The following is a 26283-nucleotide window of genomic DNA, read 5'->3' as shown; positions in this document are numbered from 1 at the left end:
GTAATTTAACCATCTTCAGTAGCAGAAACATAACCTGTAAAAAAATAAAAATAAAAAAAATGGCATTCTCTTTGTTTCTTTTGTGCAGATGTTAACAAGCTGAAATAATGTAGTTAGTCTTTAAGTATCTAACACAAGTGAAAGTGGGAAACTATCGAGGACGAGATAAATCATAATTATTTTCATTCCCTTGACCCTTGCCCAAGTTAGATAAAACAGTGACATATGTGTCACTGGTGTAACTCCATTGTTGGATTTAGGGAGGAACTTAATTTAGGTTGTTTTAAGTTTTCCTTGGTAAGCATTTCCATAATAGAGGGTGTTTTCAGGGCTGGAGAGATGAGCAAGGAGGGAGGGCGAATGTGTTGGAAGCCCGAGAAAGAGCAAACAGCACCCGGAGAGAAACTGCGCGCGTCTGAAAACAATTGTTAGTATTAAAGACATTTTTTGCCGTTGATGGTATTAAGATGTCAGCAGGTCTATACTAGCAGAGTCCCGACAGCTAAAGCGCAGCTGTATTTTTACCTTTAGTGCCAGGTCTGCAGGCAGCTGGGTATCTGCCCCACCCTATTGTTATCAGTCATCATTGCAGCACACAGTTTATTAAACAATCATCACAATAACAGCAGCCGCAACAGTTCCTTCTGAAAATTAGCAATAAACACCTAAATAAAGGGCGACTTCTGTTCCGCTTGGTAAGTTCGCATTCTTTAAATGGATCTGCCAGGAGTTTAATTTGAACTCCAACTCCCTGAAGGCAGTAAAACCAGAATTATTTTAGTTCTTCATAAACTGCCTTCTGTGATTCATTGTTAACTCATAAAACACACACACACATTTCCATGCACTTAAACGGTTAAGCCGTTTTCAAAGTTGGTTTGTAACGTATTTCTTTGTTTTGCTGGCGACACGTTCCCCTGGACCTTCCAGAGAGAGAGAGAAATCTAAAATGAATTTATAGCCCCCACTTTAGGTTTCATGTGTGATCAGACACAATATCAGAGATAAACATTTTGCTCTAAAGTAATGTGCTGTATATTGTGCGGTATCTAAAATAAAGTTTAGTTTTGACTGAATACACTCAAAAAGGGACCCATAAATATTAGAGAGCTGTAGTTAAGAACTTACATGACTGTTTTAAATACTATTGATTTAAACCATTGGCTGGATTTTATGAATCAAAGTGTAATTTCCAAGCTTTGGCTATATTTCTCAATGCTAAAGCAGTCTCTCTTGTGTGCCTTTAGCAGCTTTCCAGACATTCAACACGGGATTAAATGATAGTAGTTACAATGATCAATAGGTTAAGACCGGTACAATCACTCTTACCGCTAATGACCTCGGTAGTAATGGGTAATAAAGTGTGGGCTATAATAGCCTATTGCTGGTGCTGCATGCCCTTTGATTCCTAGTATTACTAGGGACTAGGTACATGAAAAAGTTGGACGTTGGGAGTTAAGGGAGTGGATATATAGGCCATAATTCTTAACTATTTAAAGTCCTTAAACAGGGCTCTGTATTTTTTTTTTTTTTTTGACACAATAGTTTCTGCTCCATTTGAATATGTTTGTGAAAGGTTTCTATAATTTATTTTCATGATATGCTGGAGCAGAAACTTGGGGTAAATCTCACTTTTATTGCATTGATAAATTAGAGGCCGAGCCCTCGGCAGAGGCTCAGAGCTAACTGGTGTGAAAATGTGGTTTCAGATGGTAAAACTAAGTTGAGCTTATCCGCACACTCCTCCTCTCTTAAGCATGCCGTATAGCTGTTTTTCCTTATCAGTAAAGTACTCCTGCTTTAGCAGAGTATGCAATAGGTAGCAAAACTTCACAGTTGCTTTTGCAGCGTAGGGCCAAATCCTGGCCATGCTGGCGCAGAAGGGAGCGGGAGTTGTTCCTGTAGAGCCAAGGGCAGAATGTGGCCCATACTATTAATCACCAATGTGTAGGGTTTGCAGAACCCCACCTATTCCTGTCTGTATCCCTGGTTGCCGTCATAAATCTGACTGATGAGTGTTTGTGTTGTCTGTCTTCCAAGAATGGCACAGAAAACCTACTTAAACATGCTTCCTTTTCTGTTTGCTCAATCCAGCTCAAGCAAAAGGTAGCCCAAACCTCAGGGTAAAGAAAAAGTGCTTTTGGGATGGGATGATGCAGATGAGTCATGCTCGGGCCAGGATGGCGACTCCTTTATCGGTTTAGGGATTTTCTACTCGGGTGGGGAAAAGTTTGAATGTTAAAACACGGTGGGTGTTAAGTGTTAGGTGCCTTCTTAGTCGGGACGACTGGTATGTCTCGGTTTTGTACCACCTGACCCTGGTAGTTGTGTGTGCAAGGACTGGCTGGGGTGTTTCCTATGGAAATGCAGACAACTTAATCCCAGTCCCTCCCTAATCAGCCGCACATTTTCGCTGACTTCAGGGGAGCCTGGATTTGGCCCCGTCAATAAAGCTTTATTTTCATAAGGATCACATGGAAAAGTCCGATGTAAATGATGGCGTATCGTCCAGCTGTGTGCCGTAACCTACATTCGGGAACACGGGGCCATCCGGGGAACTCCTGGGTGACCTTCCAGTGTTATGCTAATGAGATGTCAAGAGCGCGTAACCATTTGTTTGACTCTTTCCAACCCGGATCTTGAGAGCGGTTGCTGGCCCTTGCACACAACATGTACACAACAACACTGGAGGACGTGCACTGTACATGCATCTGACCTTCAGGAACCATTTTTAGTTCATCAAAATTAGTGATGCTGAGAAATCAGGACATCAGTGCATAATGACTGTGAAATTAGGAATGAGAGCTCGCTATGCAAATGACAGGACAAATCATGTGAAAAAGTCAAGATAAACTGCATATTAAGACATTATGTTACATAAAATTAATACTGCATTTCTCCCTTGCTTACTACTACCCTGAAAGATTTTTTTTTTAAAACTCTTTTATCTTCTGATCAGCTATTGTCTGCTGATTTTTAAAAAGTGGTGCATAGAAAAAGTGCAAAACATGTTATTACCTTTTATTGTAATACATGAGATGACAGGAGATCCTTTTTAACAAAGTATATCCTTTACTGCTTTTAGTTTTGTGCTGTCACATATTTGATTTGAAACTATAGAAAAGTACGGTGCTTAAATATTACTGTTAAAAGTCATATGAGTTTTGTCTTCTCTCTATTGTTTTTTTTCCCCCCTTTTCTCTTTTCTTTTCCTTTTTCAGGGAGGGGGTTTCTAGTGAAATAGTCTTCTTGCATTACTGGGACTGACAAAATGGTTCTCATGTAGTCTGCAAATTAAACACAAGTGCAGTGATTATTTTGAATAGCTAAATTACATTCTAGAAAGCTTGCAGAATTCATAGCATTGTCATTAGGTATCCGCTTGAATACAATTTGTGTAACCTTGGCCAAGACAGCCTGTCATTTTAATGTCAGTGTTTTATCTGAACAAGACATCATCCTTTCAGATACAGTGTACAGGTTCCTTGCAAAGATGCCCGTGCAGAAACGTGTTAACAGTTGCAAATATGAAATGCTATCAAGTTCATCACTGTAGCTGTTTGTCACTGAAATGTCATGGAAAGCGGCTTTTAATGGTATCTCACATAATATGAAAGAATTGAAGACATCTGTATGCTGGGTGAATATGGAATGGTAAAGACATTGTAGTAGGATCTTTCTGCTAAAATTGCGTAGAAACACAGGTGCTGTTATTCATATCGCTGAGCTTTGCTTCATTTTCTTAAAATCGCCGGCTTAAAAGGATCCAGATCTCATCAGCATGGGAGACCTGCTTGGGTTTTTTGGTGTGTTTTTTTGGGGGGGGGGGGGTTTAGGTGGAGAGTGTTTGACTGGATGCTGTCTTGTGAAAATAAATGAATCTGAAGAGTTGTTACTGTATTTAGTTTTGTTTGAAATCATTCCCCTTGCAGTCGCGTTTTGGAGGAACAAAACAGAATCGGTGCTTTTCTGCTTATTCTGGTGGGCCGTACAGGCACGCGCACCTCCCGTTACTTTAGGGCAAAACAAAGGCTCAGATTTATGCAACGCAACAGAAGATGGGATGGTGTCTTAGCTGAACCCGCTGGGCAGGCATTAAAAAGGGGGTAAATAATTCTGCTGCTTGCTATTAGAAAGCAGACTAAAGTATAGAAAAGTGCTCTGACTTCCTCTCTGTGGTCTGTTAATGCTTCAGGTTCCAGTGTCAGTGGCTATGATGACACCTCAAGTGATCACTCCCCAACAAATGCAGCAGATCCTCCAGCAACAAGTGCTTACTCCCCAGCAACTCCAGGTCCTGCTCCAGCAGCAGCAGGCACTCATGCTTCAACAGGTAATTGTTCCTTGAACAGCTGTCGAGACGACTATTGTGGGTAGCAGAGGGCTACCGACCCTGAACTATGCCTGCAGTCAAAGCTGCCTAAATACTGGTGCCCATATCTCCTCTGTGGGGTGAGCTGGTGCCTCTCTTGTTTCGAACACTAGCGGCGTTTGAAAACTAGCAGCCTTTCCCAGCTAGCTGAATTATCACTTAAAGGTGTGTGAATTAAGTATCGGGGCTTTTACAAATGCCTCCGTTGCCTTCACCTTCCTCCTCCAGAAGGTATTGATGTGCCATGATTAACTGGAATAAATGTGATAGTAGCAACCTATTTTTTTTTTCCATTTAAACTTGTTAATGCTATATGGAACTATAGGGACCATTAAAATGGTGATGACAGAAACACAGAGCCGTTAGCATATTTGCAAGCCTTAAGCCTTTTAATTTCAAGGAGACGTGTACTTTGGTGCATCCGTCTTCCCGGGCACCGCATTTCATCATGTCCCATTTCAGCTGAAAAGTTTCACGAAATGAAGTATGATTTGGAAGTTTACTTATCTTAATGTGCCGCACAACATTAATTCATTAATTCCATGATGACATTAAAGTCCACTACAAGCTGACCTTGTGTACTCTCTCCTCACTGTCACTCTCACTCACTCACTCATTCAACTGAGTGGATGTCTCAACCGCATCCATCTACCATCCATCTGGGGAGTAGGGAGAAGGAGGGGTATTATCCATGATGTCTATGCATGCATTGAACAACACTTAGTGCAGTCAAACCCTATCATTTAGAAAGCATGTATATGTTTCACAACAGAGATTTACCAGGCTCTCTCAGCAAGGGCATTTTGGCTTTGTTGTTACAATCAAAGGTCATTCCTTGCCTTATTTTAATTAGTTTGTGTAGAAAATGGTATGTTTTTCATCAGTTCATTTTGGAGATTACTTTTCAAACGATAATGCCAAGAATAGTCAGTGTGCACTGAATTTATTGTCGAGTTTCAAACTAAAGGTCAGACCATTACAGATAAAAGGATGCTATTTTTCAAATCACAGTTTGTGTATTACTCCAAGAGGGACACTGAATTGGCTCTCCACTTTGTTACTCACCGTCTTTCCTTTTCTTTGTAGCAGCAGCTTCAAGAGTTTTATAAGAAACAACAGGAACAGTTGCAGCTTCAACTTTTACAACAACAACATGCTGGAAAACAGCCGAAAGAGGTACAGACAATACCCATTTTACTTTCAAACCACAGATCCCAGAGGACTGTCTAGTGGCTATTAAACTGTCATTCGTCTTATAAATGATTGCACAACTGAGCTGACTCTATCAGGTCTCAGCTTTCAGGGCTAGAGTTATTGTCCTGTTTTCTCCTTTATTTTCCTGTGCTTTCCATTTGCTGGCTGCCTCATATTTTATAGCCCAGGAACATGCCTTGCTCTTTGGTGTGACTATTGGCACAAGTGTCTGGACTGGTATCTTGGGAGAGTGTTGTTAGAAGTTAGTTATTTTACTTGGGGTAGGGAAAAAAACAAATCTAGTCAAGACACTGCGAAGTCGAAGTACGGAAGTACTTCAAGACAATGCGAGTGCAGCTTTGCTGGATCGAGGCAGAAGCTCAGGTTACACATTTGTCTTGGTAGTTACGTAGAACGATGTTGTTGTGACAAAGACCAGCAAAATCTGAGATGCAAAGATAGGGCTGAAAGGTCATCCTCCATCCACTCCTTGCATTGTGCCTTGATACCGCAGCACAGGAGATGTCGCTCTTTTGTCCCTGGGACACTTCAGCAGGATGGGAGACTCAAGGGCCAAGGCGTCTGTCTGAACTTGGGACGCACGTGCTCTTCTAAGCACCTGTCCGAGCTTTGCCTATTGCACATTTAAGTTCCTGTAAATTGATTTTTGTTCAAACTTTTTTTTTTTTAAATCCCAGTTCCTCCCTGAAGGGACACGAAGCAACATAAATCCCAGGCCTGGGACTTTTTTAGCATCAGTCTGTGGCATCACTAGTATGCTGCTGTTTAGCATAGGCTGCTGCATGATGTCCTTTCCTCGCTGTGATGGTTTCGTGCTGGTGAGACAGTCATGTTGCACTAAGTACACATTTAAAAAAAAAAAAAAAGAGGGGGGCTGACCAAATTTCCACCCTCCCCTCCCCAGTTTGGTAGCTGGTACCACCTATGCCAAGCTTCAGCCCAGAGTGAATTTTTACAGCTGAGTTATAAACCCCTGAAAATAGGGGTTTATAATGGAAACGCTGACACAACCTTAACTGTAGTACGCTAACGGGCGCCACTATAATAAAAAGGGAACAGATTAAAAAGTGTCTAAAATGTAAATCTAAAGGACTAACAGTAATTAAAATGGAAATGGCACAGGGAGGGAAGGCATGTAATTGTGAGATATCACTGTGCAGAATGCTCTCAGCTTTGTTTTGCTGGCTGTTTTTCTAATTCAGTAGGGCTTACTCATCAGTGGCAGTTCAATGCGCGTTAATGACTCTGGGATGCAGGCATCACTCTGGACAAAGAAATGATTATTGTGCGGTCAAAAGAAGTTCAAAGACAAGAAGGGAATTTCAGTTTTTTCCTTAGAGATCCACATTCAAGAGCATATAAATTAAGCCAAATGTTAAAAACCACAGTCTGAAAGCTGACTTCAAAGTCACAACTCTCTAATTAATGAACTGCGAGCTTCAGTTTGGACAAGTCGTGGTTTGATGCGCCCATAAATCAACATGACAGGTCTGTTTCACAGTCTCAGACAGTGCTTGTCATTGAGTCACATCAGATGTAAACACAGCAGAAAAAAGAGGGAATATGAAGGAGGTGCAATTGATCAACAGAATTGGTAAAAACCCACTTTTGAAGCGCATTATGCATGATCACAGGAAATGGCTATAGCCTCAAGAGGCTTTCTCCTTCTGCTGTTGCTTTTTTGAATCAGATTTCTAACAGCCTTCAAAAGGGAGAATAAGAATTATGGAGCTTCTCCCCTGTGGCTGGCAGGCAATAACCCCCTGTTGTTATTTTGTGCTTCCTTCTTTTCAAAGGCGTCAAAATTTAGTTTTTTAAAGATCTTTAACTCTATATTTGAAGACAAACAATAAAGGGCTGCCACTGTCATTCTTATCAGTTACCAGGGATTGTATTTTTTCTTTCTGTTGCCACTTCTTATTAACCTCTTATTTGGTCTATTAGACATAGTTTTGAATGCAAGCCTGCATGCTGGGAGAACATGAAAGTTCAGATGAGCTCAGAGGGCAGATAAAGAAATTTGAAGGGGAAAGTTACACAGCAGAATGAACGATAAAAGTTAACTCTTCTAAATTGCTGTTGTCAGACAGGAGAGCATCTCAGACACAAAGATGATGGCTTGGAGTTTAAAGAAAAAAAAATACTTTGTGTTAAAAAGGCAAGAAGGGAAGTTAGACAATGTGATGGCATTTCAATATCTAACACCCTGATTTACTGTGGTCACACTTCTGATATTACACCATCCAAAAGTTACAATAAGAAAAGACTCCTTCCTGTTTTAAGAGGAATATTAAAACGTGAGAGATGAAAGAGAACAAGGGTCTAAATCTCTTTTGCTTTGACTGCTCGTTTTTTGGGGGGTTTTTTGCAGATGGTTTAAGCAGAGGCCTGTTTCAACAATGCATTTCATCCTACAGGTTTTTCAGTCCCATTTTCCTGAGTTAAAGAGGGTATTCTTGCCAAATTAGCATGCAGTTGGTGGTCTTTTTTTTGTGCTAAAAGTGACAATAGAGTCACATGGCAGTAATTTTGTGATGTGGACTAGTGGTTGCGATTTTAACAAGGTTTGAACTTGGACATTGACAGATGGAGCAAGTGTATTAATTTACTGCGTCCCTCCAGTCATTAGTAGCTCGTAATATTGTACCATCGGTTTAAAAAAAGAAAACAAAAAACCCCCAAATCCTGCTGGTGAGAGGGATTTGACCTATAACTGGGACAATATACAGTGCTTTTACTATCAATTTCTTTTAAATGATATCGAGAGGCATTTATAGTGTGGCGTGGAGTTAAGTCCTGTGCACTATTTCCATTAGTGATTGTGAGAGCCAAGTCTAAACCTCACTGTACACTATGCTTTTAAAAAATATATATAGATATCTAGTCCATTGTGTCCACAAGACCGACTCCCTGGCATTGGAGAGCACTGTCTTTGATTAAAGGAGGACAGAATTAATTGTACATGGAGGTAGGAGCAGACTCTCGTTTCATGCATTCAAGTTGGGCTAAGTAATTTGTTTTAAAAAAGGCCGTTTGTCCTCCAGCAGTTATGACACTTTGTGGTAGGCAGTAGGGAGTAACCTAAGAAAGGAAAACAGACCTTTGACAGAAGCTTTAGGGAGGGGATCAAAAATGCAAGTTTTATCAGGATATTTCAGCATTTTAACACTGACTGCTGACCTGACAACAGGACTGCGCGGAGACCTTTTTTGTATGCATTCAATTGTGAGAAGTAAACAAACTGACTTGTATCCTGTGTTTGGTAACTGGGTGGGGAGCACAGTTTGGCAACGTGTGTTGCTTTTTAAATTCTTTCTTGGACAATGGGCCTTGTATACTTTTATATCCTGGCTTTTCAAAAGCAAGAGAGCTTTTAGGAGCCTTTCTTAAAGATAGCCCAGAAGACATCCAAGCTGGCATCACTCAGTGTATAGAAAGAAAGTAGTTTCTAATGTTAATTTACAGGGAGATGGGAAGGGAGCAGTATGCCCACGGTAGGGAGGGGGGTTTAACTCAAAATGGGATCCCATTAGTGATTTTTGGCTGATGGATGTTAATATTTGGGGAGACAATTTTTTTTTATTTTTTTTTTAAATCTGAGCATCGCTCACTGGGCATTCGATTCATCCCTTTGCAACTAGCAAAAACAACTGGATTATTTGGAGCAGACTGTTTAAAAAAGAGCTCTCTGGTTTTCAGTTTATTTACATTTTATATTATCTGCTTAAATAATATTACTCGGTCCTGTAGCTTGTTTTTCAGAGTGAAGCAAAATTAGCTCTCAGCACTCCGATTGGAGGTTGGTTGCTAATGGGAGAGTAATGGGGTGGAGGGAGGTTTTTTGGGTTTTTTTGGTTTTAGGGTTTGTTTGCTTTTTTGCTATAAAATAAACTATTTGTGGATTATAAGAAAAATAGTTTCCATGACACTTAACGTTCCCCAATAGACTTAAAATTGAGATTGTGTCAAGTTGACCATGACGGGGTCTGTTCTCTCCTCGTTGCACTTATGCCTCTCCCGTGAGCTGAGCTGAGCGTTCAATACGTGAACGGGCAGAATCAATAATTGCTTGCAGTTGGGTTTTTATTTTATTTTATTTATTTTTGTAGAGACTTTGTAAAAGGTTGGGGCTGGATCTTCAGCTGGGGTAAATCAGTGTGCCTCCAGGCACTGGAAGGGATTTTACCATTTGACATTAGTCACGGCCCAGGATATCTGAAGTCGTTGGAAGGAGTTAAAACAAAGAGACCTTGTGATTGGACCGTGATTTATCTGGAAGGGTGTGTGCGTGTCTGCAGTTCTGTAAGAGTTAATTTTCTTTCCACAATTGTTAGCTGTAATGTGGATAAGACCTCCACCTTGATATGATTCCTAGCAGATTAGGGATATTAGATAATTTCCTTCTATTTATTGTACCACTGCACTGTATTATCTTTCTATCACTCAGATAATTACTAAGGAAATCTACATTAATTTTTTTTGGCTAGCACAAGGAACCACTAAACACTGCCATGAAGTATTGATGTTTTACACAACAAAAGTTTTCCTCCTGTCATTGTACAATAAATAAAAAGATATTTATCAAAATGCAAAGCCTTTCATGGGTTTTAAAGAACAAAGCAAATAAAACACGAGATGAGCATGGAAGCAAAACCTAGAGGCTTCCTTAACTGAAGCAAAATTAAGGACTCTGAAGCCTGGAGTACTGTACATATTAAACACTCACATTCAAGTAAGATGTTGTTTGCTAAATTATGAATGTGTGTAATTAAAATCTAGTGGCTGTTTCTATGAAAGATTTACAATGTTATTTCATCGTTTGTCATGGCTAATTAACAATATTAGATGAAGTTTTTCTTCTTCAAAGGTCTGATTTTTTCTCATTTATTTATGTCAGAAGTGATAAACAGAGTAGTTAAAAGCTTCTCCGGGTGCAACAGTGAGAAAAGCAACATGTTCTTTTACACCTCCAAGGTCCAGGGTTCGAATCCCAGTGGAGTACAGCAACTCCGTCGTCTTTAGAGTGAGAATAATTAAACATTTCAAAGCTCTGAAATAACAGTCTTAAAGAGGAACTCAAAACCTAGACAAAGTATTGCAGCTTGATTGATGAATAAGAGAGAGTCAGTCTAAAAAACACAGTAAATTAACCCAATCAGTTGCCTTAATAGTTGAGACAAGCCTTGCATAAGTATAGGGAGCATGGCCTGGGATTATTTCTCATTCCACCTCAGCATGATGCCGCCTTGCAACGTGATTTCACACTTTTTTGTGAACTTTTTGTTTGGAAGGATCGCCCTGCGCTGCCCAGACAGCAAGCAGACCCAACGTGCGGCCACTTCTGGGGTAGCAATACAACAGTACAGAGCAGGGCAGCACGACAGCTTAGGCCACGAGTAAATACTTCATCAGAAATGGGAGGGAGGGTTTGAGTAGGAGGAATGCTATTGCCTGAGAGAGAATTTGACCACAACCCTGCGGTTCGTATCACTCCCAGAAGTGTGCCTTGGGATCTGTAATGGCAAGCAGGCAGGACTTTGGGCTGAAGATAATAAGTCGAGGTGTTTTGAAGTGGGGAGTGGAAGGGCTTTGAATCAACTATAAATGCATTGCTCTGAAGTGACATCTCTGCAATTTTCTGTTGTTTCTTCCAGCCCCAGCAGCAGCAGGTGGCTACACAGCAGCTGGCCTTTCAGCAGCAGCTCTTACAGATGCAGCAACTGCAACAGCAGCACCTCCTGTCTTTGCAGCGCCAAGGTTTGCTGACAATTCAGCCCGGCCAGCCTACCCTGCCTTTGCAGCCTCTCGCACAAGGTACGTGTTGAACCTCGGAGTTAGGGACTGTAGGGAAGATAACACATATGCATAACATCATCACTGAAGAAAAGAGAGATCTCATAGGCCCCTAAAGTAATGAATAAGGAAACAAGTTGGTCAGTCATTACAAAAGAGTAGATATTCCTGGCGGGCGTCTTGGGAGGCATAGCCATGAAGATAGCGTTGCTCTAGATGGAGAGAAACAAACAGGTTGGAGTTCAGGTTGAGTTTGCCCAAGACGTTGAATGACTCGAAACAACAAATTTGGGTTTGGAAATCTTTCTTAAATGGCTCCCGAGCAAGATGTCCGTCCGGCACATTGGTCCTGGGTGGTAGGAGCAGAAGAAGAGTCTTTCTTTTGTAGTTTCGGCACTACATCCTGGGCGGAGGAGACCTGAAGAACTCAGGTCAACACACTGCAGAAATGGGCAAAATGGAAATGCAGAGAACATGCAATGGGCCAGGTCCTCGGCTGATGTAAACCTGCAGTACTCTGGTCCCCGCTCACTGAAGAAACCTGGCATCAACTCCACTGGAGCAAGTGGCGTCCAATTGGCGTAGTTGGCAGTGAGGCTTTGAGTATCTTTCATAGTCACACTTTGGGATCACCTGACCCCCAGTTGTGTTTTCCTGCCTAGCACAGGGTGCTGGACCCGATGATCTTCCAAGGTCCCTTCCAGCCTTACATTTTATGAACTTCTGCGAGTCTAAGGTTGTTAAAGATGTCGATGCATTTGGGGGCTGTAGGGCAGGTGACATGCACACTCGTAGCTTCCTTTTTCGTTGTGGTACCGAACACGGGTTAACAGCTGCATATCAGTCCTCTCCCTCTGCTTAACTGGGTTTATCCGCAGACCTTTGGACATTGCAGGGGGCAAGCTTCAGCCCCAGCTGCTCTGTCAGAGGCGGCAGATTGTTGGAAGCTGGCGTGGCTTGAGAAGAAGCAGGTCCTTAAAATATAATGCCATTACTTCTGAAGTTTTTCCTTCCCCTCCCCAACCTCCCCATTCCCCACCCCTTCTATATGCCAAATATAAATAGCCATCTCAACAATGCCAGTCAGCTCAGGTTGAATGATTTGACTTCTTCAAAGCTGTTTATAGCCTCAAGGCTCCTATTAGTTGCTAAACCCCAAAGTAAATTTGTATTCAGTTCTGTTCACTTAAACAGGGGGGGAAATTGCTCCTCTTCCTTTGCACTACTTTCCTGAGCATCTCTGCAAAAAGAAAGGTCGTATGACCAGCAAGTTCAAGTTCTCTGCAGATAAAGGGGAGACATCTTTATGGTGGGATCTCCTTTGGGCAGTTAGGCCCCACCGTTTCTTCAACGCCTTTCCTGATGTCACTTAGGAGAAGTTTAATTCTGCATGTCCCCCGTGAGCTTGTATTGCCTAAATGGCAGGGAGCCTGATGCTAGAGATGCCACGTGTATCATCCGCCGGTCCGTTTTAGTGGAGGTTTTGTCTGCGTGAGAGCAGCAGGATCAGGCCTGTGCTATTTGCTTAGCAACTTGGAGGAAAAGTCTGAAACGAATCCAAAGAAGGCAGCACGTAGGGTAATGCCGTTTGGACTTGCAAAATGTTTTAACATGCATTAATTACACCTTCAGATTTATTGCTGGAAACATCACAAGCTGTTCCTGTGCACCCGCTGGACTCCAGCTTCAACCTTCCTAATTTTTCCCACAGCTCCTATACTATTAAGTTTGCACAGTAAGGTTCATTGTATAGTACATCAGTTAAGCTGTCCAAAAGAGGGCAATTGGGCAGTGACAAGACACGCTCATGTGTAATGTGAAAGAAATGAATGTGGTGATGCATGAAGTGTAATCTGTGCAGTAACACATCAGAGACACCAGTAGGTAATTCAGCAGTCATGGCATTGATTGATATGGTTAGCAGGATAGTATAACTATTAGTCCCTACAACGGTAGGAAGGAGCATATTTAAAATCGAAGGTGCCTATCTGCATGTCAGAGATCACATAAACATAAACAGGGGTGTTTTGGAGGTCTGGGTCTAGGAGAGAAATGAGCTGAGAGTCATATCATCATCCCTTGCGAAACTGGGACTCGATGGAAAAAAAAAGTGACTCGAGAATTCAGGCAGGTTGGAATACAACACAATTTTTTTTTATCAGAGAGATGATGGCTTAAAACTGATGTCATTATGAGGTTTAAATCAACTTTCTGCTTGCTTGAACATGGTCACCTGGGTATGGAGGTACAAGGACAAAAAGAGGTTGAGCAACTCTGTTTGTCTTTGAGCCGGTGATACCTGGGGTTGTGAAATTGAGTTCCGTGAACAGTAATCTGTCAACTGTCCCCACAACATACATTTTTTAAACCTGTGCCTACATTTTCTTTCATAATGAAGGGGACTAGTTGTCCTGAAAAATGCAGTGAAGAGCCAGGGCTGTGATTTAAAATAATTGGTAATGAACACTTTTATTTAAAAAAAACCCAAAAGTATATAGATTTATACCATTTTCTGTTTGGCATCACCAATACTGGAAAATATATAAAGAGCTCCAGTGAAGGTAGACCTGTAGTCAGTTAAATGAATGCCTCTGCTAGCCTAGCTAGTTGTGTCGTAGGTGAAAAGCCTTTGCTAGCCTAGCTAGTTGTGTCATAGGTACCAGAGTAGTTGCAGTACGTATAAATGTCCCCAAGGACAGTGTCCGTTTGTGTGATTTTTGGTTTGGTTTGTAGAACTTGTTTGTTTAAAACATGTTTTTGCCTCGATGCTGACCTGTTGTCATCTAAGATAGCACATCTCTCATTTTATCATTGCATAATCTTGGGGGGGGGGGGGGGGTTGTCCTTAGACGCCTCTCTTCCACTCTATGTGCACAGCAGCAATTTTCAAATAAACCCCATTTTGACAGTATTCTGCACTGTGCGAGCTGTGACTTCCAAACCAATCTGCAAAATGAAACCTGCAAATCATACTGCTGAGCACTAATAGGACTGAGGCACCTAGTTGCCCAATTAGGGCTACAAACAAGGCAATTACAGGTCTAAATCGTGGTATTTGCATGTGCAAAGTTGCAGGCACAAATAGTTGTGATAATTGCAGGTGCAGTTTTAGAGATTTGTTATCGAGATGAAATCACGTAATAGTAAATTGCAGCTTTTTTATTGCGAGTGTTAGTGGATTGATTTGACTTGGTTTTATCATTTATTCCTTCACTTTGGAATATATTTAGGATTGTTTTATTTAACCATTTTGCTTGATGAGCAGTGAGCATACTTTACAGCTCTTCATTTGACAGTTTGGTTAGGAATCACCTTTGGAATAATCCTTAAAGATCTAACTCTTTCTTTCTAATCAGATGATATCTGCAGTTTGATCATTTTGGAGGAACTGATGTCACTTGTGCGAGAATGACATCATAATTTAATCTTCTGGTACCCAGCTCCATTTGACCTATAAGCCTTGCTCTTATCGCTTAGATTGTTTTATTTTACATAGCATTTTCTGCCTTTTATTTCCAAATTGACTGTTATATTCACCTTTCCATATACGGGCGCATTGCTCATTAATGTTAATGTGAGTTACGCTTTTATAGTAAATGTAGAACAAATCTGCTGACTTTTAGGGGTTTTTTTGTTTTGTTTTTTTATTGCTACAACACTTAAAAGCTTTGCCTTCAAACAAAGCATTAGAAAATCCAAGAATGATTTCTGGAGGAAGGAGGGGTGATAGTAATGCTTCTCCAATTGAGAAGCTACTTGGCTAGAAATACAGATACTTGATGGTGGCAAAAAGAAGAGGGAGAGAAAAAAAGAAGTGTTATTCTTTTCCTATTTGCTTATTCTCAAAAATAAAAATAGGTGTCGACTCGTATGGTCTCATATCAATATGTTATCATCAACAGACAAGTCTATTCACTATTGTTTCAATTGAGTAAACAGTGGTGGAAGGGTCAGCCGTATTCACAGGTAATTGTTAGTGTGCAGACAGTCCTGTCAAGCGTGTTAGCTAAAAATACATCCCACACTGTCACTTTGCAAGGTGTTTGAAAATAATAGCCTAGATGCAGCAAAACAGGACACAGGCTTGTGTACTGACCTTTCTCTTTGTTTAATTTGCCTCAGAGGTTTAATTTCAGGGGACACGTAATAATTGAATATGTCTAATAACTAAATGCTCATTTGGGACAAAATCCATCAAAATATAATTGGCATTTGGTTTTTATGAAAGAAAAATGACTTGACTTAAAGCAATAGATGTGTCCCAAGAATATCTGATCACTTAATGTATAAATTGAAGCTTCTTTTCTAATATATATTAATTGCAGATACTTAAACATTTTAGCATTTTTTGTAGTGAACCGTTACCAGAGACCAACTGTTTTTGTTAATGCTACTCTCAGAAAGGCGGGGAAGGTTATTGGTCTGTCGTGCAATAATTTACTCCTCTTTGATATGCAAACGATCCACGGTGAATATAAAAAAATCCTATCAGACTCATTTCACAGTTCTTAACCACTTAGATTCTCTGGAGTCTATCGCCTCATTAGACCAGTGCTCTCCAAAGCTAGCATAATTAAAATCTTTAACAGTTTAGCAAAGTAAAGATGTTTGGCTGATCACGTTGAGATGATTATCTATCCATTGTATTCTAAATGACAAAAATAAATTAAATTTAGACCTTGGCATTTTTTATTATGTGTTTCAAATGAATATAATGCATACTGCCTTTTTTTTTTTATTTCAATACCTTAGGTTTGGCGAGATACATGCCTGTTTGAGCTGCTGCTGTAGATTTGGAAAATGGCAGATTTCCTTAGGATAGCTGCAGCATTACAATAGAGTGAAACAATGAACAGTGATCCGAGTACCCTGAAAGTCCAGTTATTAGAGACAGCTTTCCAAAAACCTTCAGGGTTTTATATATAGATATAGATGTAGATATAGATATATATCTATAACTCTCTCTCTCTCTCTCTCTCTCTATATATATATATATATATATATATCTATATATATATAGATATATATATATAAAACCCTGAAGGTTTTTGGAAAGCTGTCTCTAATATAGCTATATCTATATATATATATATAGATATATCTATATCTATAGGTAAATAGATACCTATACCTATATAGACAGATAGATATAGATATATCTATCTATCTAGATCTATCTATATTGATAGATAGATAGACATTTAGGCATCTTGAAGACTGCTGTCTTCCCACTTATTCTGTTCTGCCCTGGCCCTCCAAAATAATGCTGAACTAGTCTGCGATTTGGGAGTTCGACTTGTTAGAAAATGCATTTTGAATGAAGATCCGTTTATAATGTGATCCAGGGTGCACTGGGCCATATCACTCCCTGGTATAACTCATGGGATGAATTTCGCCTCCTGGAGTTGTACAGAATTCCCACCCGGGATACTGGTCGAACGTGGTAAGCAGTGTCCTAAAACTGGTGTCCATTTTGACACGATTAAGGAACAACATTTCTTTATTGTCTGAAGCTTATTTTATGTTTTCATTTTACTTTTGAATGGCTCATTAGCATTGATCTAAGAAATGACAGTAATAATAGTGTTACTTGTATAGAAAGTTATACAGTTTTTCAGTAGACACATCCATCAATTAAGCGAGCAGTACAAGAAACCAAAATTAATGAGAAAGATAGGTGTGTTAATGAAATAATCATAGTATAATCAATTTGACTGTTAAAATTTGAAAAGCATTTCAGGAAGACAATATGAATTCATAATTTATGTCGAAAAGTGATTAATAAAAACTGTATTTAATAACAAAGCTATTTGTCATCATTTAAAACTTAAGCACAAAATTAGTCATGTTGTGGTTCATGTTGTCATAATAACACAGTTGAATAATTTTCTTTGAAGACCTTTCCCACTTTTTAAAAATAAGTTAGGATTTATTCCCTTTCCTTAAAATAATATTGAAATAAAATGGCTCTAGAGAGCTGCGGAGGAGACCCTGGCTCCACTCCTCAGCAGCCAGCTTTGCAAGCCAGGCTCCTTTGGAGCTCTCCCTGCAAAGGAGCTCGGGGATTGGGCCCTCCAGTAGAAAAATCGTAGTAATAATAATTAACATGAGGTGGGGATATTTTCCCTCTTTCTCAACACTTTCTCTTTTTTTTTTGTTTTGTTTTTTAAGGAATCTTGTTTTAATGGGAGCTAAGTGTTAGGCACTGAACAATTTAGCAGGAAATATGAAGTGTTACTTCAGTATTAGCCTTTAGTTTAAAAAAACCAGGCACACAAAACTAACACTAGGCTTTGTTTACTGACTCTTTGATTTAATTACTGTTTGAAGACGGCCGAATTAGCTGTTAATTGATTTAATTATCCAATTTGTTTGTTTCAGGCATGATTCCAACAGAACTGCAGCAGCTCTGGAAAGAAGTGACAAGCTCTCATACGGCGGAGGAAACAGCAAGCAACAACCACAGCAGTCTGGACCTCTCCACCACGTGCGTCTCCTCATCGGCACCCTCTAAGACTTCCTTAATAATAAACCCACATGCCTCAACTAATGGACAGCTATCAGTCCACACTCCTAAGAGGGAGAGGTAGGTGCTGGTGAAATTCGTATATATGTGCTGATCGAAAGCAAGAGCTGGTTACTGCGTGGTGTTTTCATCGATTCCTAGATGCTAGGGTAGGAAGGGACCTCGAGATCATCGAGTCCGACCCCCTGCCTAGGCAGAAAAGTGTGCTGGGGTCAGATGACCCCAACCAGATGCCTATCCATCTTTCTCCTAAAGACCCCCAAGGTAAGGGAGTGCACCACCTCCCTTGGAAGCCCATTCCAAATTTTGGCCACCCTCACCGAATTTTGGCCACCCTTACTGGTATTGGCGACCTTCACATGAGAGGATGCAGTAATGACCAACCTATCCAAGCCCAAGTTTTGCCCGTATGATTTCGTTGGGTTATACAAGGTGTAGGTGGGGGTAGAATCTGGCCCTTTTGTTCAGATGTTATATCTTGCTCGTTGGATTGCTATTACAGGAAGGTATGCCCTGTTACTTCAATTAAACTATATTGAATTTGGTCTCTGCTATGATGCTCATGTTTTTACCTTTCCCAACAATGCATTTACATTATTGGTGATGTCCCATAATGCTCCAGCCAGGGGTGAGGAACAATTAGTCGGTCAGTGCCAGCCATTCTCAGTCGTCTACCTCATTACTGTACTGCTGTTGCCGTCATCACACCACGTGACATAGTCGCATATACTTTTTGTACCCACCCACTGCCATGAAACAGGACACTCTCGAGTTGTCCACATTGCTGCAGGGGGAGATTTCCCATTCTAAGTGCCTGTAAAATTTGCTAAATCGTGGCGGACAGGCTGTAGAAATTCAGACTAATTCATACTTGCCCAGGTCACGCTTTTAAGGCTTGTTGCTTGATGCACTTCTTAGTACAAGTTCCATTTTATTTGAAGGATACTGTACTTCTCACCCCCTGCATTTCTAAATCTGTGAAATATAACTCTTAATTGTATTGATATGAATGTTCCTAAATATCTGGCACATCAGATAATTGTTTGGAAGGCCAATGTGAGAGTTAAGTTCAATCTGAACTGTACACAAAGAAGGTCAAACCGAGGTTCATATTATATGATGCTGCTCTTGAAAAATATTACCAGGTTCGTGCTTGCCAGGGACTGGTTTGAAGGAGTGCCCCATGTTGCAAGGAGAGGCGTAGTCCTAAACCCCAATGGCAGGAGGCACAGGTGTGTGGGGATTCCTTCCAGGGAGCCTGCTTTGTCCTGTCTCTTGGCCTCTTAAGTCTTTTTAGCTCTTGGAACGGAGCTCTTCATCTCAAAACCTCCTGTTTGCATCCTCCTATCGGGTTATCTGCTGGGCTGCTAGCGATGGGGGGCATCTGTGCTCCCTGTTGTGCACAGAGGACATTTGTACACGTGCTTGCCAGGCACTTTGAAAAGCTCCCAGTGCTGCAGCGCATGCATCTGTATGAACGGCAAAATGCACGTCAGCACCGAGTAAATTGTGACGGCACGCTTTTGAACTGAAACGCATCGAAGGTGTTGTTTTAGTTGAAAAGTGCACCACCGCCATTTTCTCAGTGCCAATGCACACTTTGCCATTTATACACATTCATCCGATGCGGCACCGGGCACATCAGCTCGCGTGCAGAGCAGACTATATTGAGTCTGCTCCGACATGCTGAATCTCCAGCTCCTTGGAGCAGACAAATGTATGTGTATAAATGCCCCAGGATCTCATTGAAAGTGGCCAAGCTGTCTTATGTCTCCAACAGCAGAGGCATTGGAGCTGTGTCTGCAGACTAGGGAAGGCTGGATGATGTTCACAGGTTTACAGTCAAGATTCTCTATGCTAGTCTTCCAACTCAATTTAAAATTTTAATGCAGGCCCGATTCTGCAGAAACTGCTGGTTCTGTACTTCCTATTCTGGGAAGTAGGCGAGTGGAATTTTTGGGTCCCCAAAACCCCAAAAGATTGCAGTCCAAAGACTGGAAAGGACCTCGGACACATCCCGCATCCTGTGGGATATTCATCACACCCTGTGTCTTTCTAATATTAAAACATATAGATATATGGAGAACATCCCATAGGGGGAATGTTGAAAAAATGCACTCACTTGAGAACAAGACTATTTAGATATTGTTATGTGTGGTAGGAATAATTTTTCATTCCTTGCATACATGGACTCAGACATGCTCACATTTTTGTGCATGCAGTCAGTATACTTTCTATGAAAGGTATACTTTCTAGGATGTGGCTTCCATTGGGGGGGGGGGTAAACAGGGTACTTAAAATGGGGTACTTAAAGTCTACTTGCTTGTTTCATTAAGTGATTGCATTATATCTTTACTTTTTATACTCATAAATAGGATGGGCTTATATATTTTCTGGTACTATTTTGCTCTTTCTTTCTCCAATTTCTCCAGTTTATAAAAATAATTAAGGACCATGCAATTGAATGGGTCTCTTCTCACTCAATAGGTGTATGCCATTTCCATTAATGCTAATGGCAATTTAATCAAGGAACCATTAAGGCCCTCCTAACTGTTCAGTGGAAACAGGAACTGGTTACACATATTATTAGAACCAGAACACATTTTATCTGTTCCCTGTAATACAGATATGGGTCTGAAGGCAGTTACTCTTTACAAATGAGGTGATAGGCATGTTTTATTAGTAAAATCTCACATAATTCATTAAAAAGCTGTAAATGTATCACCATATGGTTTGAGAATATGATAGGTTAGAAAGAGAACCTTTAAAAAAATCCCCCAGTTGTTGAACTGATAAATATATAGTATATTGTTAAAGTTTATTAGAATACTTAGCCTGAATATCTATTAAATTCTCTTCGTTTATACTATCAACATTTAAAAATACAGGCATGGCTGGGAATTCAAGTAAAAGGGCAGTGGACTTTGCTTTGTTTTGCCTCTCTTTGGCTTACTGAAGGTTCATACCATCCATTTGCTGCAGTGATTGAATTACATCTTTATCCATAAGGAGAGCAGAGACTATACACAGAAGAATGCCTAGTGATGCACTTAAGGTTTTTGTTGCAGTCTCATCAGGCATTGTGGTGCCTGCCTAGATTTCATATGACATACAAAACTCTTCTTGTTTAGATGCCTTGCACTCACTTCCTTTTTGAAAGGGAATTTATCCACAGTCAGTGTTTTCAGGGTAGTAACCGAACAATAAGAAAAGATCGGAAGCCATAAAAGGGATACTGTATATTTAAAAGCAAGGAGAGGCAAGAAATGTGCAGAATAATTGCAGAAGAGAGAATATAGACTGCCGGTTCAGCTTAGCAAATAAGAATATGGGCCTGATACTTCACTCGGTGCTCAGTCAAAACTTATTGACATCAGCAAAGATTTTTCCTGAGGAGGAGAGGATGGCAGGATATGACCTGGTATGGACATAGGGATGTCGGTTCTGTATATCAGCCTGAACCTAACTCTTTTTTTCAGCGTACGTGAATTTTTTTAGCAGAACAGAATGCTCCTTAGAGAGAAACAGATTTATACCGTGCTTTTCTGCCCAGAGTTGTGGGGGTTGCTCTTGTTGCCCTCCTGGCCAGGATGCAAGGCGGTTAACCAGGAGCTTTTCGCAGTGCCTTCACTAGGATTTCAGGCCCAGATCTTCAAAGGCACCAAAGACCCTGTGAGGACCTGGCTATAGCGATATCCTAAAACCGACCTGTGACCCAGCACTGTTTTGTCCTGTCCCCAAAATGCAGTATAGTTGCACCACTACGGTGACACAAAAGAGCCACAAAGTCACCCTAACTGGGCAACCAAAATCTCTCCTGGCGAGGACAAATGCTCCGGTCACGGGCCTGGAGGATGGAGCGCAGTTGAAGCTGCTTCCTTTTTTTAGACCCCTGTCTGTCAGGGTCCTGCATCAGAGCCTGGGTGTTGTATTATTTCTGACCCAGCTGTCTCAGGAGGACAATTGACCATGTGAATATAGCTGCTGCTGGGAGGAGAGTTACCTCTCTGAGGGGCAATCAAAGCAGAATGCAGCTCGTGTTGGCAGGATGGGGAAAGCTGCTGGAGAACTTGGCAAAGTTGGCTCTAGAGCAGGGATAGGCAACCCCCGGCATGCGTGCCAGTTAGTGGCATGCAGAGACATTTTCCCCAGCGTGCCAGGAGGCATGCAAGGAAATTGCTTTAAAAAATTTTTTTTTTTTTAAGTTGCTGCTCCAGAGCAACCACAGATCCCAGTGCCACAGCAGGCATCGAGGGCAGAGTCGGGAGAACACAGGCAGCGATGGCTGCATGGGCTCAGACCGCAACGGGCGTGGGCGCCCTGTGACACCCAAGGGGGGACCCGGCCCACGCAGCTCCCCGGGGATGGGCCATGGCTGCCCTGCCCGCGAGGGTATGCCGTTTGGCTGGGGCAGGACAATGGGCGCAGGGGGCTCCCAGCTCTGGGCTCAGCCTCGCTGCATGACGGGCAGTGTGAGCAGGGTGGAGCCTCCCCCAGAGCAAGGGCCTGGCCGTGGGAGCCCCTGGACCCTGGAAACAGCCGCCGTGACTGCCTTGGCCTGCCCAGGCCCTGGCGTTGCAGCTTCCCTCCAGGGACCAGGGTCAGGACAGAGCCGCTGCATTGCAGACTCCCAGCCGGCTCGGCCCTGGAGCACCCCCAAGCACCCTGGCCATGGCGGCTGATGCTGGGGTGTTGCTGCCTCCCTCGACCGGACGCTGTCCTCGACCGGTGGGCCTGACCCGCAGCGTGGGGGAGATGTGAGCGGCAAAGGGCACCCCCTCTTTCTCTTTTTCCTTTTTTTCTCTCCTCTTTCTTTCTCTCTCTCCTCTGTTTCTTTCTCTTTTTATCCCTTTTTTCTTTTTCTCTTTTTTCTTTCTCTTTTCTCTGTCCTATTTTCTTCTCCCTTTTCTCTTTTCTTCTTTCTTTTTCTTTTTCTTTTTTTTTCTTTACCTCTTTGTCTCGTTTCTCTTTCCTCTCCTTTTTCTTCCCCCCGTCTATTTTCTCTCTTCTCTTTTTCTCTTCTTTCTCTTTTTTTCCCTCTCTTTCATCACAACATGCTTAACAAAAAAAGAATACACAAGAACAAGGGGTAGTATATGAAGTTTTATTTATTGTCACCAGGTTTAAAATTTTTAGAAAACCTGGTATTCACCATAAAAACGTAGCATTTATGATCATTAACTATATGAATATGCAGTGCATCCTGCCATGTACCCCCCGTCCCGGTTTTGTTTTTGTGGCATGCCAGCACTCTGGCACCTTACAAGGTAGACATTGGGGGGTTTTTGGTGCTCCGGCCAAAAAAGTTGCCTAGCCATGCTCTTGGTGACTGCCTGACTGCTTTTAGGAGCGCGGCTGGCCATGCATTGCTTGTTAAGCCAAGGCCACTTTTGCATGCTTGGGTTGCCTCTCCATTTCAGGTGAGCATGGCATAAACTTTCATCTCCTGTGTGAGCCGAGCACCTAGCACTTGTCTAGTTGTCAACCTGAGGCTGAGTGAACACGTGAGTAATGGGTGTAATCCTGGGGAGCGTGTGGAAGCTGGAATTAGTGCAGGACACAAGTGCTGGCCCCTTCCAGGCCTGGCATTTGGTGACAAAGCAGCGTGTCATAGGGGAAATGCATTGCACCCATATCCATAGTCTGCCTCTTTACATTGAACTAGTGGGTGCTAAGCGGCCTGGTCTGTCAGAGTGAAAATGGCACGGGGCTGGTGGCAGACCATCTTCAGCGAAAACCCTGTGGGCCGTGCTGTCAGCTTTGGCCTGGCTCAATCTGGAGTTATTTATTTAGATTTAAACAACAATAAAAAGCACATAGAGAGAGCACTAAATGCCTTAGCAGTTAATCATGGCCACATAATAAGACCACCCAGCAGCAATAAATAACCATATACAGGTAACATTAACTTTTAGGGTGTGCTGTAAAGCTGTTTCCCTACTCCCCCATGGGCTGTCGGAGAAGGAGCAGGATGCAGGATGCAAGTAAGTTATGTGGGAGTTGTTATAATCCTAGTCATCTTCTCTGGCATGTATTATTGGGGCAGTTCATTCAGTATATTGTACAGTTATTGATCCTGTGGCCTTGAATTTGTTGCTGCTTACATTGCTGCAAGTCAGCGAGAGCTCCGTGAGTTTGGTGCGTAGACAGGTACCTTGTGAAGCCAGTTGGGGATGACAGAGCGACTCTCTGTTTTGAGTCAAGGCGCATTTGAACTATGGGATAGGGCTTTATCATAATAGGAGGACTAAAATGACCCCCATTCCCCTCCCTTCCCCTTTTTTGTTCTTACCATGTTCAAACGTCACCCTACTAGGACTTCAGTCCTGCAATTAGCAACGTGCAAGTTTAAAGGTCTACTTGCCTGTAGCAGATGGGCTCGGGTGCATGATCTTGGCAGTTGGGTGGTCGTATAGCGAAATATATAGATACCATATTCAGTACAAGATGACAGTGCTCTTCTACAGCTAAAAATACTAACAAATACCTACCACTGTCCAGTGCCTTTGGATGAGCTAGATATATTGAATCTTCCCATTTTTGCAAGCGGGGTCAGAAAATGGGGGTGGGGAGGGCGCATTTTATTAAATGCCCTGTGCATCTTATTTTCACAGTAATGTGTTTTATTTTGTTTTTAACGCAGCTAGAAATAACGGGTTAATGTTCATATTCATTTTGTCTCTAAATGTATGCTCCATCTCCAGTCCCACATTGTGCCCAGTTTTCTGTAAGTAGCAGCAGCAGCAGCAGCTCTGGGGTTTGGTGCATGGCAATCTGTTAAGGAGATAAATAATCTGCTTTGGCATGACACTCCTACTCTCCTCTTTAATTTGTCTTACACAAGGAAAATTATAATTAAATCATTCAGGGTAAACCCTTGAGTGTAGAGAAGGAAAAAACACACTTTGGTAAAGATTGCCAATAGAGACCAACTTCCCTGTTGTGCCGTGCAGAGACATTTATCAATATTCAGCACTATTAAAGGGAGAACATTTCGTGTGATTTGTGAGGCGGATGCCAAAGCTCAAATCAAGGCTTGTTAAGATCCTTTCCCCATGCAATCATGGGCATTCAGCATCATTAGAATTCAGCACTGACTGTGTGTTTCATGCTTTGATTTTACTCAGACAATTTAATAATGTTTATTGTGCTGATTATATATATAAATTCACTCAATGCAATAAACATACCTCAGTCGTGAGTATCCTCAGGGAAATATTTAGTCATAGATACTTGTATTCACTAAGGATAAGCAAAAGTGAGACCATCAACGAGCATGCAAACCACTCATCATCTCATCAGCATTGGGGTTTCTGCAATGCCGAGCACTTTTTTCACGGTAAGCAAATAAATAAATAAATAAAGCCAGCGCAGAACGGCAGCCGCACTTAGAAGCATCAGGGACAGTACCTTGTTTTTTATATCGTTCCACTGCATCTTAATTTTGGGAAGCTCACACATTTGGTTAAGACAAATGACAAAAATATATTTGCTAAAGTGTTATATTTATGTGACTATTTACTTTAGAAGTTGACAGGCTTTGTCAGAGCCTGAAACATAAACACTTTTAAAAATATTTCTACAGAAGTATTTCCAGCCAAAATGCATCTGAGTGCAGAGCTTATTGGAAATGAGCTCTGAAATTGTTCAAAGGGAGCTTTGGAAGTCTTCGTTTTATTTAAAGCGTCGAGGCTGCAAGTCGTCTGGGGGGGGTCTGGGTTCTGGTTCAGTCCCGAGGCATAGGTTAGAGCATCCTTCGAGCTCCAAACCTCTGAGCTGGCAACTAGAAGTGTGCGGCCTTAGGAAAGGTCTGGCCACACTCACCTCCCTGTCTCCATGCCACCAGTAATCTCCCAGTACTGGGGCGATCCTTCCCTACAGCTCTTTGTTGACTGTAATAGCAACAAGAAGGAGGAGGCCTGTGTTCACCACGGCATTTCTGTACTCGCAATAGAGAGGGGTGCAGCTGTCTTCAGTTCTGACATCAAGAGTTACCAGGAAGAGGAAAAGGCCACCTGTCCAGCAGGGCTTTCTCCATCCCCCAGCAATTCTGCATCTTGTTTTTACTGGCCTTATACCTCTTCTTACTGTACTTGAAACCCTTCCATCCAAACGAGCAAGCAGTGAATGCGTAGGAGAAGTAAATGGGATACATGAGATGATTTAAATAGGCATTTTTTGTAAGCATTGCAAAAGGAAAGAGCTGAAGATGGAGAGGGGCGTGGTACCACTGCTTAAACTTAGGTTACTGTGTTTTAAAGGTACTGCTTTCCATGTTGGGCAAAGTGTGGCCCCTTAATGGGGAACAGGGGTTCAGCTTGGGTAAGGACTGAACTGATTGGGTTGTAGTTGATTCCTGGATAAAATAGTTCAGCTT

General features: G+C 41.7%; 1 protein-coding gene across 20 annotated transcripts in view; it reads left to right on the top strand.

Annotated features, from left to right (window-relative positions):
* The window catches only part of FOXP1 (forkhead box P1), a 442244-nt gene that overhangs the window by 350102 nt on the left and 65859 nt on the right, over positions 1-26283 (top strand). For 19 of the 20 annotated variants that reach the window (XM_059715648.1, XM_059715649.1, XM_014605200.3 and 16 more), the window contains 4 exons: positions 4196-4333; positions 5459-5548; positions 11242-11401; positions 17762-17966. In XM_059715648.1, coding sequence (XP_059571631.1) covers positions 4196-4333; positions 5459-5548; positions 11242-11401; positions 17762-17966 — 593 coding nt within the window. The remainder of the gene's footprint in view (positions 1-4195; positions 4334-5458; positions 5549-11241; positions 11402-17761; positions 17967-26283) is intronic. The other variant, XM_019499635.2, reaches the window with a different exon arrangement.

This window comes from Alligator mississippiensis, chromosome 12 (genome assembly GCF_030867095.1).
Source record: "Alligator mississippiensis isolate rAllMis1 chromosome 12, rAllMis1, whole genome shotgun sequence".
Classification (NCBI taxonomy): Eukaryota; Metazoa; Chordata; order Crocodylia; family Alligatoridae; genus Alligator; species Alligator mississippiensis.
This window is presented reverse-complemented; position numbering and strand designations above follow the sequence as displayed.